The 16523-nt window shown below is 52.9% G+C and overlaps 5 protein-coding genes across 5 annotated transcripts; 3 read left to right on the top strand and 2 right to left on the bottom strand.

Moving 5' to 3' along the window:
• Positions 1 to 467: 467 nt before the first annotated feature.
• On the top strand, positions 468 to 3537 carry BDV17DRAFT_290367 (uncharacterized protein; the record flags this gene model as incomplete). The annotated part of the gene is made up of 3 exons (XM_073761891.1): positions 468 to 740; positions 2488 to 2564; positions 3183 to 3537. 3 exons carry the CDS (start codon positions 468 to 470, stop codon positions 3535 to 3537), a joined length of 705 nt encoding a protein of 234 aa, XP_073616491.1.
• A 1507-nt stretch (positions 3538 to 5044) lies between these two features.
• Positions 5045 to 5786, top strand: BDV17DRAFT_290366 (uncharacterized protein; the record flags this gene model as incomplete). Its single annotated transcript, XM_073761890.1, has 2 exons — positions 5045 to 5539; positions 5613 to 5786. 2 exons carry the CDS (start codon positions 5045 to 5047, stop codon positions 5784 to 5786), a joined length of 669 nt encoding a protein of 222 aa, XP_073616490.1.
• A 281-nt stretch (positions 5787 to 6067) lies between these two features.
• BDV17DRAFT_290365 (RNA polymerase II-binding domain-containing protein) lies at positions 6068 to 7659 on the bottom strand (the record flags this gene model as incomplete). Its single annotated transcript, XM_073761889.1, has 2 exons — positions 6068 to 7441; positions 7510 to 7659. 2 exons carry the CDS (start codon positions 7657 to 7659, stop codon positions 6068 to 6070), a joined length of 1524 nt encoding a protein of 507 aa, XP_073616489.1.
• A 535-nt stretch (positions 7660 to 8194) lies between these two features.
• BDV17DRAFT_290364 (uncharacterized protein) lies at positions 8195 to 11674 on the bottom strand (the record flags this gene model as incomplete). Its single annotated transcript, XM_073761888.1, has 6 exons — positions 8195 to 8662; positions 8730 to 8863; positions 8917 to 8982; positions 9036 to 10049; positions 10101 to 10122; positions 11525 to 11674. The coding sequence occupies 6 exons, from the start codon at positions 11672 to 11674 to the stop codon at positions 8195 to 8197; spliced, it is 1854 nt and encodes a 617-aa protein (XP_073616488.1).
• A 1189-nt stretch (positions 11675 to 12863) lies between these two features.
• Positions 12864 to 16042, top strand: BDV17DRAFT_290363 (amino acid permease-domain-containing protein; the record flags this gene model as incomplete). The annotated part of the gene is made up of 10 exons (XM_073761887.1): positions 12864 to 13118; positions 13251 to 13373; positions 13472 to 13581; positions 13635 to 13756; positions 13820 to 14053; positions 14113 to 14293; positions 14358 to 14416; positions 14476 to 14534; positions 14607 to 15116; positions 15668 to 16042. The coding sequence occupies 10 exons, from the start codon at positions 12864 to 12866 to the stop codon at positions 16040 to 16042; spliced, it is 2028 nt and encodes a 675-aa protein (XP_073616487.1).
• Between the last annotated feature and the right edge of the window lie 481 nt (positions 16043 to 16523).

Raw genomic sequence — 16523 nt, 5'->3', positions numbered from 1 at the left:
CTCGATATTGCGCGCCTAGGTACTTCTTGCCACATAACCCTAATGACTCCTCCAACTCCCACCCCCACCGCAATCTTGATTATTCACGGGGCTTATTTTCTGCCTCCTGCCTGGGACGATTTTATCAGTGGTTCATCCGAGAAGGGCTTCACGATCTAGTGCCCGCGTCTCCCATCCTGCGGTGATTCCCAACCCCCAACGGCCACTTTGGCCGGTGATGCCTCAGCTGTTCGAGCCGCCGCCCAAAACCTCATAATGGCAGGCCACAGGATCCTGGTCCTTGCTCATTCCTACGGCGGTATGGTTGCCTCGGAAGCCATCACGCCTAAACTTTACAGCGCAAACAGCATCGACGGGAGAGGAGTCGTCTCGCTGACTTTTCTGAGTGCCTGGCTCGTCCTACCAGGGTCCTCGCTCACCGATGTCATATCCAAATACAGATACCAATGCAAGGTCGATAGGCAGTAATGACGGCTGGCGCACTGTGTTTCGCGAAGAACGTGCCCGAGTCTTTCTACGATGATATCGCGCGGGAGAGGGCAGAGGAACTGGCCAAGGCCAACGTCGCTCATAACTGGGTGGCGGCTAGCGGGGTAATCTCGGGCGCACCCCGGAAAGATCTAGATACGGTTTATGTGCATTTGAAGCAGGACCTGGCGATTATGCTGCCGTTGCAGAAGAGTATGGTGAACGATGCGGTGAAAGTGGGAGGGAAGATCAGGACGGAGGAACTGGAAAGCGTACATTGCGCATTTCTAAGTCGGCCTGATGAGTTGATCAACGTTGTGCAAAGAGCGGCAGGTCGTGCTTGACCGTTGTCTGGAACATATAGATAAATAATCAGCCTTTGTGGTAGAAAGAGGCAGGGAAGAAAAGAGGCAAGAAAGCATCGATAGGTGCTTGGCTGAGCTGTCGATGTCTATCGGTCGGATTCGATTTATTACCAGCAAATGCTTCAAGTGAATGGCTCTTTCGGGTTTGCTTTTGTCGCCATCATAGCAGGACGGAGACTCCAAATGGCCTTTTCTGCCCACGGAGGGTGGTGGAATACCCCCTGCTTGCTGGAGCAATCCGGACGCTAGGTAGGAAGAAAGAAAGAACTGAATGGGCAAAATCGGGAGCTCAGATCTGCTAGAAGAGGAGGAAGGAGCGCCCCGAGTATTCTGTTTCTTCATCCGGCAACCCAAACCTATAGCCTAGCCTTCCCGAGGGGGTGCAATGGTATCTTCTGCACTTGGGTACAGAGTACATGCTGAGCGGCTGCTAACCGTAGTCAGTATTGATTGCGAGGATACCACTGCACTAGCGGGCGCCTTGGGGTATACTCTGTAGGTGTGCGTTGTATCCCTTGGTCGATGCTCTACCAAAAGGATGGGCCGCAGGGGCGAGGCTTTACCCGAGCTCCAGCTCCACAGCACCATGATATCAGATCAGCAGCCGAAGAACGAATAAAGTCGGGCTATGTGGTCGCTGCGGTCGAGATACCAGGGTCTATTCTGTGACGCACGACGCTGGATCAGTTGTGACATCAAGCTAGAGACTATCGCACTCTCACCGAGCTCAGCTAACGGCGGAGAAACGGTAGGACTAAGCAGTATGACGAACGTGCTTTACTGGCCATCCCAATCCTGGCGATTTGAAAGCCGGGGTGCAGCAGTGCGACAGTCAGATCGACACGGGCAGCAATAGCGTTTTTGGAAAGGATTGAGATGACATCGCTGGCATTGAACAACATTCTAGCGGATTCGAGGCCATTGACCTCTGTGATGTAGAAATATGACGGATATATGAAGATACAGCTCCATAGTTTGTATACCCCTTTAAGCTTCGCTAGGCCAAAGAAGGAAGTATAGCTTGTATAGCACATCCTCTGTAGCTGCGACGGGAAGGCCCTGACATCTGAGTATGCCCCATTGCCGTGCAAATTGCTACCGTATAGAAGATCTTGAGGATAGGGCTAACAGCTCGGTTCCTCCCCGTGAAGGGTCCAAGCAATGATCTCATATGGGCCGTGGTCCGCGAGCTTATGACATAGCTTTTGCTCCATAGTTCGCGGGACAATGGACAATGGCTTGAGCTTGTCGCCACCATTCTTCAGCCTACCGAATATCTCATAGCATCTAGTTTGATCTCATCGCTCATCTCGTGCAGCAGATACAGAGAGAGTACAGTTCTACATAGTCCGTCGCGTGCAACGGCTGACGTCATTGGCTGGGACAATTTGCCTCAGGCATGCAGTGTCAGCTGACCGCAGCACAGACCATCTGCACCGACAGGGATCTTCCGAAATCTGAATCTGCAGTTGCACGCAGCTCCAACTTCAGCCTTCAGCTCCAAGCTCCGTCGCCTGGATAACATGCCAAGACAGCCAGCTCGCAATTGTGCTCCACCTCAATTCCGGAGGTCTTTTTCTGCCGGCTCAGCCAGACATGCGCTCGAGTTGCTACGGGGTCGGAGGTGAAATCCGCTGACAGTTACTGTGGACAGCTCATTTCGCCAGTATCCGCAGTGTCCGCCATTTGCTGGATCGTCGAATCGGACAGGAGTATATCCGACGGCGACCCGTTCGTATAGACAGAGCGCCCTGTGCGGTGACCTCATTGGGGTCCGCCATGCAGCCACGGTGGGGAGTCGACCCTCTGGTGGACTCGGTGGCCTGCAGTGCTAGTGAGCGCAGAAGGGCCAGGAACTTGTGATGTCATTGCCTCCGGCCGTTTGCGATGGCGAATCCCTAGTGCCAACCACCGCCGGATCGTCATGTGATGGACTCACACCATACTACGGAGTCGGACTACTTATGTGATTTCTATATCGCTGCCTTTTGGATATAAGAGTCCATGCTAAACCCTTCCTCTCCCCCTCCAACTTTCCGATCTGCGATCTCTGAACCACGACTTGTCTACGAACAAGATACCTGGTGTTTACTACTTCTAGTCTTTTAAGGTGAGCGGATGCGAGCTATATGCGGGCAACAACAACCTCCCCCTCCCCCCATGAGCTTACTCCATGCTTCGGGTCTCACGCCCTTAGCAATTGCTGGAGATAAGGTTGCGGCATTTAGATCCTACGGCTCGAATGATGAGCCTCAAGCACTGTCTCAACCTTCGAACCGGACCGATCCATTGCGTGGACCACAAAAACATTATCGTAGTGCGATGGACGCAACTGACATGGTGATACAGACCTCCAGCTCATGATGCCGTCTGCGAAAACACAACTCCCCTGTCTCCGCCGGGCGGAGAACCGGGTCGCCCTCCTGGCAATATCATCCAGACAGATCGCTCCCAAGCCGGTTCCGTCGAGGATTACAGCCGCATCATGCTCGAATATACTCAGCGCCGCATGGTCGGGTTCGCAGACACAGACGACCGAGGCTACGCCACCAGCCGCAGCAGCAGAAGTAGTAACACCAGCGGCCAGAGCGGTAAATCGACCAGCGGCATCCTCGCCAGCCAGGCCTCCGCCCCCGGTTATGCGCAGTTCAAGATCCGCCGCGAAAGCATCGCCGACGACACTGGCTCCGATTCGGCCGTATAGCGCAACTTGTCAACAAATACCTTTTGACGAGTATCAGACCTTGATTTCAGCGCGGAGTATTGTTTGGGGTATGGAGGCGGTGTTGCACTCGTTCACTTCATCGGATCCGTGGCATCGGCATCGCAAGCGTGATTGCAGGTCAATCTCTTTTCAATCAATTCAGCGTTTCCCCATTGTGATAGCGAGCCAGCGTCAGCTGCTTCACGTCTTGTCCTTCCATACTTCTCTCCTCTTACCTTTCCCCTTCAAAACATCCCCTCGTTTACCTGTTGTGTCTTGTCCACCTAGTGAAGTTCTAATCTGCGACCGGACGTTCAGATGACTTCCTTTCCATGCTTCAGGCTTGGCTTTCGCTTTAAACTGAACGTCTGGCCCATCTCTGTCATTCTATGATGAGATAGTCGGATAGTCAGTCGATAGACGAGCCAAGTCCAGAATATCTCCCTTCTACCCTACCTACGTGCTGTCGATACCCTGTGCGGAAAGTGTGCTTGCTCTGTTTGTTTTACCATTGGACGATGGATTTGAACCGGTTTCAACCGTTTCAACTTCTTTCCCCGGGACTTTTCAAAGTTAGACGATCAGCGATCGAATGGAGTACATCCGCCATACGGAGATACGCAACGCATGACTCGTGAGTCGCTATACATCCCTTGCATCTCCAGCCTCGACTGGCAACTTTCCCGACCTTCTCGCATTATATCTCCGGCAGGGAAGAAGACCACCTGCCCCTGCACCTGCACCTGCAGTCGATGTGTCCTGATGTACTTACATACGCGATCTAGCCTCCTCGCTCCCAAGTTCCGAATGACCATCTGCATCTGTATCTGCACATCCTACGTATATACGCGTATCAAGTTTCCGATCACTCCTCCTCGTAGCTTGTAGCCAGACTCAAGCTGTTTCCCTCGCCCTTCCTGTCCAGATAGCTATGTAGCATTGAGTAGGTACTTAGTAGGTTGTGTCCAGCACTCCTGCATTCCACGTCGCATTCCTCGAACGGGCTACCTAGGCTTCCCTGTCCCTGATGTGGGTGTTTGTTTCCCAAGGCAGGCGATTCGCGTAGGCCTGGCTACTCTTTGGCAGGGACTGGATGGCTGTCCCTACTAGCTAAGCCTACCTAGGTAGATAGTCTCTCGATTGGCAGTGCCTGCCCTGAGCCTGATTAATGTATAGACAGGCCTCCAGGTTGAGTTTGAGTCCGAGTTATCCCTGTCTTGACCCTGGTGGCTGGGAATGCGAGTACATCTAGTAAAGTAGCGCCAGACAGTGAACGGTGCCCGTTTGAGTGGACATCTTGCTTTCATTTTTTCATTCCTTCGCTCTTCTATTCTCTCTTTGTCGTTCCATGTTCTTCAGTTTTCTCGAGACGGGCAAATCCCCACAGTCGTTATTACAATCAGTCTTGAAACCAACTCTATTTACTCTTTCTATACAAGCTGAACCTCACTGGCCCTCCTCTCATTTTGTTCGCTTCGCCACGGCAGCTTTACCAACATCCATCGAGATGCATCTCGCCCCCAGCTCCCTCACCCTCCTACTCTCGCTCGGTCTTTCCCTCCCTCTCTCAACCGCATCCTCAGTCTCGCCACACCATACCGAATCATCCATCAAAGCCCCCGCAACACCCTCAATCAAATCCCCCAGCATACCCTCCATACAATCTCCCTCTCCCCCCTCCCCCTCAAGCCCAAAAGCCTCCGCAGCCCTAACGCACAAAATCGCCACGCTCATCGCGTCCGACGCATCCGCCTCGCTAGACCCAAGCACCTGCCCACCGTCTCACGCCTCGAAGCAATGCTGCACGTCAATCGGGGGCGTCGCGGACGATATCGTCGGTGAGAACGGGCTGGGCGGGTTAGTCCCCTACCTTAGCGGCGTGGAATTTTCGAGTTTGGTCGGGTTGCAGTGTATGTCTATGCGTGAGAAGGAGGATAATGGGAATTGTCTCGATTCTGTTCAGTGTTGTTCGTTGAACGGGGAGACGGGGGCGGAGATTAAGGTACGCCTTTAGCCCTACTTATCCTACCCTAGCTTCTAAGAATATATATGGCTAACAAGGATGGAATGTACAGCCCGGCACACAGTCTATCTCCAAGAGCGCGTGTATTCCATACGACGAGGCGATCGAGGCGAAGAAGGAGGCTATTGAGATGAGTCAGGCGCAGGCGAGTTACCTTGCTGCGAGTAGGAGTTCGACTTCGGCGGTGCCGAGGGCGAGTGCGTTGCCGGTTAACGGGAGGGCTTAATATCTTAATGCTGGGTGATAGGAGAAATTTCGGGATCAAGGAGGGACTTTGTTGTGTCGAGATGCTCGAGGGGAGAATACAAGCTTGGGTGGATTATACGGTGATAATGATGGCGGGGGTTTGGATGAATTGCAGGAGGCGGCGCATTGTTTGGACTGGGCTATATTGAATTGTCTGCTGTTCGGTTTCATCGTTGCGTCTGCTTCGCTGCTTCCCAACTAGCTTTAATCTGAATAACTTAATCTCACATTCATCGACTATCGTATTGTATATGACAAGGATTACCGCCAACCCCGTCCTGAGGGCGGCGGCGGCGGGTGTTGATGCCAGCCTCGCCCACCCGGGGAAGGATAATTGTAAGGCCCCGGCGGCATCTGCGGCGAACCTTGACCTGGCCGGCCTTGCATCTGCGGGAACGGGGGCGGGAAGTTAGGATAGTTAGGCATCGGCGGAGGAGGCGGAGGCCAGGCGCCTTGATAGTTGGGTGGTGGCGGTGGAGGGAACGCGTTTCCGCTAGGCAGGAAGGGCATTTGAGGGGGAGGTTGCGGGGGGTATCCCTGCTGGGCGTATGAATTGGGACGATGGTGCGGAGGTGGCAGTGGAGGTTGATGTTGGCTAGGAGTAAGAGCAGCAGGAGCGGGGGAGTAGGAGCGGCTCCGTGAGCGGGAGCGAGAATCATAACGCCGTCGTGATTGAGAACGGCTTCGCGAGCGGTATCTACTGTCGTCGCTGGCGCTGTTGTACCGTCTCCGCTTTGGAGGGCTGCGGCTGCGGCTGCGGCTCTCGCTTGCTCCTCGTGCGTTTCTCTTCTTCATTTGCTGGCAGAACGACCGAGACCAGCCGTAGTACGTCTCCCCTTCCAAGATGTCGCCTGTGATCTCATCACGAACGACGGTCTGGCCAAGTTCGTCGATGTCCACGATGCCGTCTTCCGGATTGAGCTCGCCTGGACTATAGATCCGGCCTACATCTGCGAGAAACACTTTGAGTGCCGTCACTAGCTTCTCATCTGCCGGACCGGCAAGGAACTGTAGCGGCTTGATCATATCTGGACGGAGGGGAGCGGTCGAATTCGGGATGATGTGCGGAATAAGATTGCCGGCCGGAAGGTCGTAGTACGGAGTCGACGGATCGCCGTGGGTAGGCGGCATCACAAAGGGCACGTCTCTCGATTTGCGATCTGTCTCTACCTCCGCTCCAGGAGTACTAGTCGAGGTCGCAACTGGGCCTGAGACGGCCGCGTTGGCGACGACCTCTCGCAGCTTGCCCACATAGTCCGCACCAAAATATCCATGCTCCTGCCATATATCCAGCAGCTCCGCCAGGCGCCGATGATGTTTCGGGTTCTTCTCTCGATCGTAAGCGGCAGCGTAACTCAGCAAGTCCACAATATGCGGCTGCAACGACCCACTCAGTGTCGAGAACGCCGCAGTCGACGAATTGTGGTACTTCGTATGATGGAACACGTCATTGAGCAGGTACAGCATATGCAGTCGTTTCCTCTTCACAGACGGTCGCTGTCGCGTTTCTTTTGCGTTCGCATCTGTGTCCGCGCTGTCCCCGAGAGACGCCGACAGTGTAACCAGGTACTTTGCAAAAAGGCCAACCCGGTTAGACGAGGAGACGACATATCTGAGAAGCCAGTTTTTGGCGGTCTATCGGTGTCGGAGAAGCAGATTTAGTATTTCGCGATCACCGACGGGCAAGGACACGCAGATCAAACCTGGATGTTTGCGGGAGAGCAATGGGCCAGCGCTCTGTCGAGAGAGGTATGCAGGGCTGTGATTTCGTCGCGCGCGACGGATGTCGGGTCTGGACGGAGTAGTCCGGCGGCAAGCGACGCCTTAGCGATGGCAACCTGGTGGGAGGCCATCTTGCTTCGAGAATGGCTGTGGGGAGATGTGAAGGCGAAACTGAATGAAGCTGGAGATGGAGAACAGCGGACCTTGGGTTGATCTCCGACGTCACGTGATCCCCACCCTATATAGTCTCGCTTGCTCTCATTTCCTCTGGCGCATCCAATCCACCCTTCTTCCCTCGGCTTGCCTCCCGATCTCATATGAGAACCCTAGCCATGGCATATATTGGATAGAGGGTATCTAATGGTGGTTCCTGGAGGGAGCCTACCATACCTGACCTTACGGCATAGCTTTCTTTTACTTGGACACCCTTGCATACAATCCAATATGATCTGGAAGGACCTTGACACTTTAAGCTGTGTTATAAGTACTGAATGTGCCAGTGTTGCTAGTGGCATGTAGTAAATGATTCACTATCGTGGTGCAAGTTATTCGCTTCTGCGTTACCTCACGAAGAGCTCGGAATACCTGCATACATCCTGAATGGAATTGAAAGAAACAGATACGTACGTATGCAACCACAATGAATAAGTACCAAGTATAGACTATCTAGAAGATCTTCGTGACGTACCCCTCCCGACGGAAGAGCTGAGACGACGACGGAGACGGACTCGACGCTGTGATGGGGTATGATGAACTGGGATTCGTAGGCTGTGGCGAGGGCGTGATAACAGAGCTAGCACTTTGTGGAGGCGAGCTGGGTGCCACTGGAGCATAAATGTAGGGAGTTGAGGTTGAGGTCAAGGTCGAGGTCAAGGTAGGCAGCGGGATAGGATTAGATGGAGGGGTCCGGGTTGAAGCCGTGCTTGTTGAGGTAGGACGGCTGGTCGAAGGCCTCGAGCTCGAAACAACCAGAGAAGATGGCAAGGTGGGCTGAGGAACAGGGGCAGCGGTGGGAGTTGACGAAGGACTGCTCGACGGCACACTACCACCACCAGTGGGGGTAGCGACGGGTGTACTCGACGCCTCCTCTCCGAAGGCAGCGCAATATGTTGGAAGGCCCGACGCAGTGACAGACTATATGTCAAAGAACCGATATTAGCAAGCCTTTGGTCCTTGGGGTAAGGTAAAGGTGAAAACTTACAGCAATGACAGCCTCCACCAGCGGATCCTCCGGCTCACTCGCCTTGGCCACGGCCGCATTGAGCGCAATACCGGCCTTGGGGAGGACCATGACGCCAAAATTAGTGCCGGAGTCGGCGCATACTTCGTCGGTTGCTATATCCCCATATTAGACGGCTGATCAGAAACTAGGGCTTGGGCATACTTACAAGCTTGAGCCGTGAGCCCAGCACCGGCGTAGGGCTTGAGATTGATACCTGCTTCAAAGCCTTGGCCTGATATATCGTCAGCATGTTATAAGTTAAACATGAATATAAAGGCCACAAACCAAGCGCCTCAGCCGAAAGCTCAATCGAAGCCTTAACATAAATCTGTATATCACCCGTAACCCTCGCATCAAGAACGACCTTCTCAGTCTGGACCTCAGCCTCCCAACCACTACTCTCAACATCCGGATCCAAAAGCTGAATCTCAAGCTCACTCCCATCCGGAATCGTAGCCGTCACACCACTCGTCACCCCCGCAGACCCCTGAAGCGGTCCAACAGAGTACCCCAAACTAAACGTGATCGCGGGACCAACGTCCAGGATTCCGCCGGGGATGGAAATCCCACCGATGGGGATCCCGCCAATTTCCCACTCATGTCCCAATGACTCGGTGAGGTCCGCCTGGATCGCGACGCGCGAGTTCACCGTTGTGCTGACGGAGTTGGGCGTCAGGCTGATTGATGCACCCTGCGGGATACCGAGCTTCGTCTCGATGTGAAAGCCAAAGTCGAAGGACCCTTTCGTGCCGCATTCGTTGCAGAACCAGGTTAGGGCGAGGTCGGGTACGCCCGGGGGAGTGTTGAGTTGCCCGCTTGGGAAGGGGAGGGGGATGTCGAAGGGGAGGGACATGGACTCTTCGAGGTCTCGACTAAGCCGGGTCCTAGCAAGTCGCGCTGCTAGTCGGCTGTTTGGGACGGGATTGTAGTTGCCTACGTTGAGCTCGTAGTTCTGGAACTCCTTCCAGGCTATTGCGTGGCCGGTCAGACTTACTGAATTGGCCGTGTCGTTGAAGACGATTGTCGAGGCGTAAAAGGGGATGCGTGTGGGATTCCAGCCGCACTCGCCTGCGCCGGCGACGACGACGAGCTTGTGCATGTCTCGGCTGTTCAGCCACTGCCAGGTTTGTCGGACGTGGTCGTATGCCTTGTCGCTGGTGAAGCCGACGGTCATGGTCTTGTTTGTGCAGGAGATGGAGCGGAGCAGGTGCTTGAATCTGTCGAGGGAGACGACGGTCTCGTCGTCGCCGGGGAGGTCGATAGTCAGGTTTGCCAGGGCGAGATGGCCATTTTGGGTTCCTACTCATAGTCAGTTAGACATACCAGCATGGCATCTGTGTCGGGGCATACTTGCCAGTCCAGTAGAACGAATCTGTCTTAAGCATGTCCAGCACGGAAAAATCATCGTCGGCTCTGGTGTGAAGGCTTGAAGGAAGGACATCGGCGCCTGGAATCTCATCAAAGACTAAAGAGAGACTGAGTTGGAAGAAAAGAACGAAAAGGCTCACACCGAGCCAGCCCTGGGAGAGCCGAGCCATCTGAACGAGGGAATGGTCAACGAAGGAGAGAATGAGTGTTGATCCAGGACATAATCTCTGGAGATATCTGAAATTTATGTTTATGCTGAATCTACTCTGGACCCATGGTTATCCTGTCATCTCACCACATGCAGCATATCTCACTGTCAATACCAAACCAACGAATCAATGAGAGACAAGCAGGTGCATTCTGGATCTGACTACAGGTGGGCAAACGCTCGTATCAGCAAACTGCCCAAAAAGACCAGGAAGGCATACTCTTCCATGTGCTAAGCCACCAAAAAGTCTCCATCGCAATTTCCACCGTCGTATTGGCCGCATCTCGATTTGGGCTGTCCCTGGCTGGGCGTCGATCATCGCGCCCGTTGCCGGATCCTTCAGGAATGGGAAATCAGCACAAACAAACGAAAATGGAACGAGCTCCATCTCTGAAACAGCTAGGGAGTGAGGTGCTTTTGGCCCCATGGTCATGCTTGGAGCATGTTAGGATTTGTTGCTGTTGTTGCAGAAATTGACGTGTTTTATATCATCCGCCAAAACTGTACCTATGAATGTACAGCCCTAGGTGCCTAGTTCCATCCACATAACAAATCCCCTGGTTGCGCCCATGCAGCAGCCACTATTAACCTTTCCTCCAGATTCAGATTCATGGCCTTGACGCACCGTAGATCGATTACTTTCTTGGATTGACCGCGGCATATTACTCAGAAACTTCATCTCGCACAAAGTTGAAACTCACGGGCTTCAGCGCAGTCGTGGACGACCTCTAGTTTGGCTTGACAAGGATCTGCAAAGCATCAGAGTTAGAACAATAGCAACCCCAAGCGTAGCAGCCAGGTAACTAGCTGTAAGTTGACTTAGTCAACTTGTCCACGCTCGGTAGTCACTGCTGGGCCCCCAATGGTGACTGTGACTGCGTGAGATAAACTGCGTGGCCCCGTTCTCCTTGGTCACCTTGAACCCAGCGACAAACAACCCACCGCGCTCATCATACACCCTCCAATCCTCACGTGGAGGTTTATGTATAACCAACATGATCATCCCAGTGTAAATACAACGGCCGCGCCTTCTCATTGGTGAAATCCGAATCGCCGTCGCAGGATGCAGAATGCAGAATGCAGATACAGACATTTAGTCGACTCCTCCCTCTCACCACCCCATCAGATTATCAACCTTATCATAAAATGATCCACGACAGTTTCGTACAGCGAACTCATGACCTGCGTCCGGGCGTACCTGGGGCTCTTGGCACTCATCACTGGCGGTTGCACGGACAGTCTTCTTGGGGAAGAAAGTGCCGTTCCAACCAATTCGACAGACGCCGCGTCGGATTCGAGCTTCGTGCGACGTGACGTTCGGCGGAGACGGAGGCGGCGTCCATGTCATGTCGTATCAGCATTTGAAACTGGAGTCTGGAAAATGATGCCGCCATCTCTCGCTCTGGGATGCCGTCTAGAGGTGTGCTTGCGGGGACTTTTCGCATGGAGGGCTGCGCTGTATTTATCTGCGGGGGTGGGTCAATATTATTATAGAAGGGGTGGGTTGATTGATTCAAGGTAAACAATTACACGAGCTCTCGGTCAACATTCCTACCACGATTTTTTTTATACCCTCGAGCTCACTTTGAGATATACATCGTCCACCAGGGCTCAGTGGTTGAAAGTATTACCCTTCTGGGTAGTATCTAGAGCAACCTGGGAAGATCCACTAATCCACACCCTTGCAGTTCGATTTGTTCTAAACTCGAGGTATGTAGAAGTCGCATCTGGAGAAAGCTTCTTACCATGTACAGTCATAAAAGCCCAAGGTCACTTTGGGGATATCTCAAGTCCAAGCACACTCCACGATTCGGAGACCAGATCCCGCCCATCCAACTAGGCTAGCCCTAATTCTCGCCCTAACTTTCGCCAGTGAACAATGGGGACACAAGTAGAACTCTTCTTCCTGCCACTGACTTTTACATGTAAGATAAGGTCGCTTCGCAATACCAAAACGTGCTCGGGTTTCACAACGACCCCCTTGCTTTTTTTTCTCTGCTCGAAAGAATGTGAAGGCGATTGTAATGTAATCGCCCGCCATAACGTAATTCACCGGTCGTCTGAACGTTACCAGTCCTCCGACCGCTATAAATAAGAAAGAGACATAAAAAAAGCATGATATAAGCAATAAATAACTCCTATACCAGGCCTTACTATATAAGAAGGTAGAGAGATCGTGGTATTAAGAAATACTTAGTTAAAGAGGGTCCCTCCGCAAGTTCTGTACTATTAGCTTCAGGCGCGCCAAGACATGCTCCACTCGGGTATCCTAGCTCCTATATTATAGGTTATATTAGAACATCATGTCCTACGTGTTATAAACACCAAAAGTAATCAGAAATATTAACTTTTTGGCGGCTGCGATTGGCTTCAAGTTGTAGAGGCGTAGCGGATCGCGAGTGTGCGGTCAGATGACTGGTGGCCGGCGAATTACGTTATAAGAGCTCTATTTCTCGAGCTACAGAGTATAGTTAGCAAGCAAGCAAGCAAGCAAGCAAGCGCGAGTCTGTCTATGAATCAAAATCAATAAATAAACCATGAAGTCGAAAACAACAGAAGAGGAAAGGCAGCCCATCGCCATCGACAGGCAAGATGTCTCCGTCTCCATCTCAACGGACACCATTCTCCCCGCAGTCGAGAAAGAGACAGAGATAGAGACGGGGCCAACGCCAACCGCGGACGATCTCATCCTCGCGGCAAACGGGCATAAGCCTGAGCTGCGCCGTCAGTTCAACTGGCTTTCGGCGCTGGGGCTGGGGTTCTCCATTACGAATTCGTGGGTTGGGTATTTGGTGAGTTGCATGCTTTACGCGGTTTGGAATACCCTCCCGGATCAGGGCAAAGCTCCAGGACACGTACTGAAAGGCTGTGCCTACTGCAAGATAATAACTATGCTTTGGGACTAATCACGACTACACCACTAGAGCAACTTCGGCCAAAACATGGCGTACAGCGGACCCCGTCTCGTGATTGTAGGACTTGTGCTTGCGTTTCTAGCTCAGTCGGTCATCACGATAGGGCTTGCGGAGATTGGGTCGGCGTTTCCGGTTCGTTTTTGCTTGCTTGCTTGTCATGGGCCATCCCTTGGGCAGCTCATCTCGGGATGTCTTGCCTTGTCTTGTCATGCTAACCAAGAAACGAACAGTCGTCCGGAGGCCAGTACCACTTCTGCTACCTGCTCGCTCCCAAGAAGAGCAGGCGGTTTGCTGCTTATATCGTGGGTTGGATGTCTGTTATTGCGTGGTGGGTTACCACGTAAGTATGCCTATACTCTAGGTCCTGCCAGATACTCATCAATATCTACCCAGATCATCCGGGATATCCCTCTGCGCGACGACACTAGCCGGCATAATCCATTCCTTCGACCCTAGTTTCACCGCGACACAATGGCAGATCTATCTCTTTTTTGCTGCGACGGCTGTTATCACGAGTATCTACATCGACCCCTACCCAAATTAGTAGACTGGGCACTCTACTAACGATAACATGACAGTCATACCCATCTTCGTCGCCTCGCAGAAAATTTCCATGATCTGCCAGGCCGCCCTCCTCCTAACCGTCGTTGGCATGGCGCTGACGCTCTTCGTCCCAGTGGGAACACACACACTTGTTCAGCCGGCGTCGTTCCTTGCTAGTACTCAGGCCGGCGAGACGGGGTGGAGGTCAGGAGTGGCTTGGATGCTGGGGGTCTGTAACGGGATGTATGCATTTGGGGGGACGGATGCAGGTGAGTTACTTCAATCCAGACTCAGATTACCCTTATACTAATACGTGAGATGTGAATAGCCCTCCACATAAGCGAGGAAATGGCGAACCCGGGCCGGCGCGTGCCGCAGATTATTATGGCTACCTTGCTCATGGGGCTACTCACCACCCTGCCGTTGTTTATTGCGCTCTTGCTCTTTGCGAGGGATACAAATGCGATTGTTGAGGCTCCGTTGCCGAGTTTTGAGTTGATTTATCAGGCGTTCGTTCAATCTCATACTACCTACGGTCTGGACTGGCACGGCTGACATGACTTGGCTTGACAGTACCGGTAGTAGAGCCCTCTCGCTCTTTCTGATTACATGGATATTGCTCATCTATATATGTATGCCTGGATCCAGATACCACATCATCCCTTGAAAACCCACGCTAACTCAACATCAGCATGTATCCCCTCCCAATGGGTAACATGCGGCCGCATGGCGTGGGCCTTTGCACGAGACGTACGCCTCTACACCCATCACTAACTCTCCGTCCCCATATCCTCCCTCCTAACCTGTCTCACTAAACGATAGAATGGCGTCCCCTTCCCCACCTACTTCAGCCACATCTCGCAAAGATTCCACTTCCCCGTGCGCACAACAACAGCCGCGTTCCTCTTCGTCCTCGCCTACGGACTCCTCTACCTCGCCTCAACAACAGCTTTCAACAGCATTATTACCTCTGCCGTGCTGTTTCTGAATATCACGTATACCGTCCCGCAGGGGATTCTCCTGGTCAATCGGCTGAGCGCCATGTATAAAACCAGAACCCAAGACCGTAACCCTAACCCTACATCTACCGCACACAGAATCCTACCCTGTCGATACCTCAATCTTGGCCCCCTCGGTGTACTATGCAACATCTTCTCCGTAACCTGGATAATCGTCCTAGGGGTATTCGTTTCCTTCCCGCCGAAGCTCCCCGTCAGTGTCGGGAACGCGAATTACACGCCGCCTGTTGTAGTTGGGATCTTTGGGGTTATTGTCTTGTTTTGGGGAATTAGTGGGAGGAGGACGTTTACGGGGCCGGTGGGGGTTGATTGGGTGCGGTTAGGGTTGGGGGTGGGATGATACGGCCGGAGCAGGTTAGCTTTGGCATCTACTGTCCATGACTAGATGTATTACTGCAATCGATTACTTTCGTGGTTGATTGTTTATACCAGACTCCTGGCATTGCCCGGCACCTGAAAAGCGTCGTCTGTCAAGATAACATACATACCCTGTCTCGCCACGCCAAACTGCAAGACGGCGAAAAAGTCAAAAATATCTATGCGTTTGGAAGTATGTAGAACGTTTGTCAACTCCCAACTCTCCTCTTGCTCCACTGGAACATTCATGATTAGTAATTATATGGCGGGGTGAGTGGGATGGTACCTAGGTAGTCATGATCTAAATAGGACGGGAACAGAATATAAATACCATCTCCGTTGGATGATTCTTCCCTTTAATCTTTGAGTCCTGCAGTAGCAGTAGCGCGGACGCTGCATCAGTCCCATACTGTATAAAGATACACACCTAACCATCATGCACGCCTTACCGCCAACCCACCAAGCCCTGATCCTCTCCAAGATCGTTCATTCGGACTTGAACTGCAGACCATCCCAACACCAGTCCTTACTCTGGGCAGCGCCCTAATCCGCGCTCTCGCAGCCCCAGTCCTCTCCTATCACCGGTCCATCTACAGCGGCACGCGGCCCAATCCAATCCCCACACCACTAACGACCGGGTTCAGTTTCATTGGCCGTATCGCTGCGACTGGCGCTGACGCGACGGTCTTGAAGCCAGAGCGGCTCGTATACGCCGACAGCGTCGTGCGAGCACGCGATGATCCCGATGTTTCGTTTCTCAGTGGTGTTTTTGAGGAGTTTAGCCCGCCTAGTAAGAAGTTAATGAGGGATGTCTGGAACGGCGGCGGAAGGTCATTTGCGGGGGCTCGTGAGGGCGCCGTTGGAGAATTGTTTTGTGCTTGATGAGGGAAGACTTTGTTCTTTGCCAGGATCAGGACTGGGGTATTCGACATCTGATCTGGCTTCCATGGCCTATATACTTGTGCCGTTTGCGGGGCTTAGAGATATAAACCTGCTGCCTGGCGAAACGATCGTTGCTTGCCCGGCGACGGGGTTTATGGGAGTCTTGGGGCTCTTGTTGCTGTTGCCATGGGGAGGAATCAAGAGAAATTGGATAAGTTGAGCGAGGATATCTAGAGCAGATTTCGCAATGAAACGGAAAACATTGAGATGGTCAAGAAGACAGGCGATGTCGAAGCGGACGCCGCTGCGCTCGGGGCATTCGGTGTCGTCGATGCGGTTCTAGATATCACGCCTACGGACACAACGGGATCGACGCATATAAGCAGCGCCATCAAGGCGCTGCGCCGAGGTGGGAGGGTGAGCTTGATGGGGTCCGCCCGGGGGGGGGGGGGGGGAAGTGTTGCCGTGCCTGAGATTATGA

This window comes from Aspergillus undulatus, assembly GCF_047715775.1.
Source record: "Aspergillus undulatus strain CBS 261.88 unplaced genomic scaffold BDV17scaffold_18, whole genome shotgun sequence".
Taxonomy (NCBI): Eukaryota; Fungi; Ascomycota; class Eurotiomycetes; order Eurotiales; family Aspergillaceae; genus Aspergillus; species Aspergillus undulatus.
Note: the sequence above shows the minus strand (reverse complement) of the source record. Positions and strands in the feature narration are given on the sequence as shown.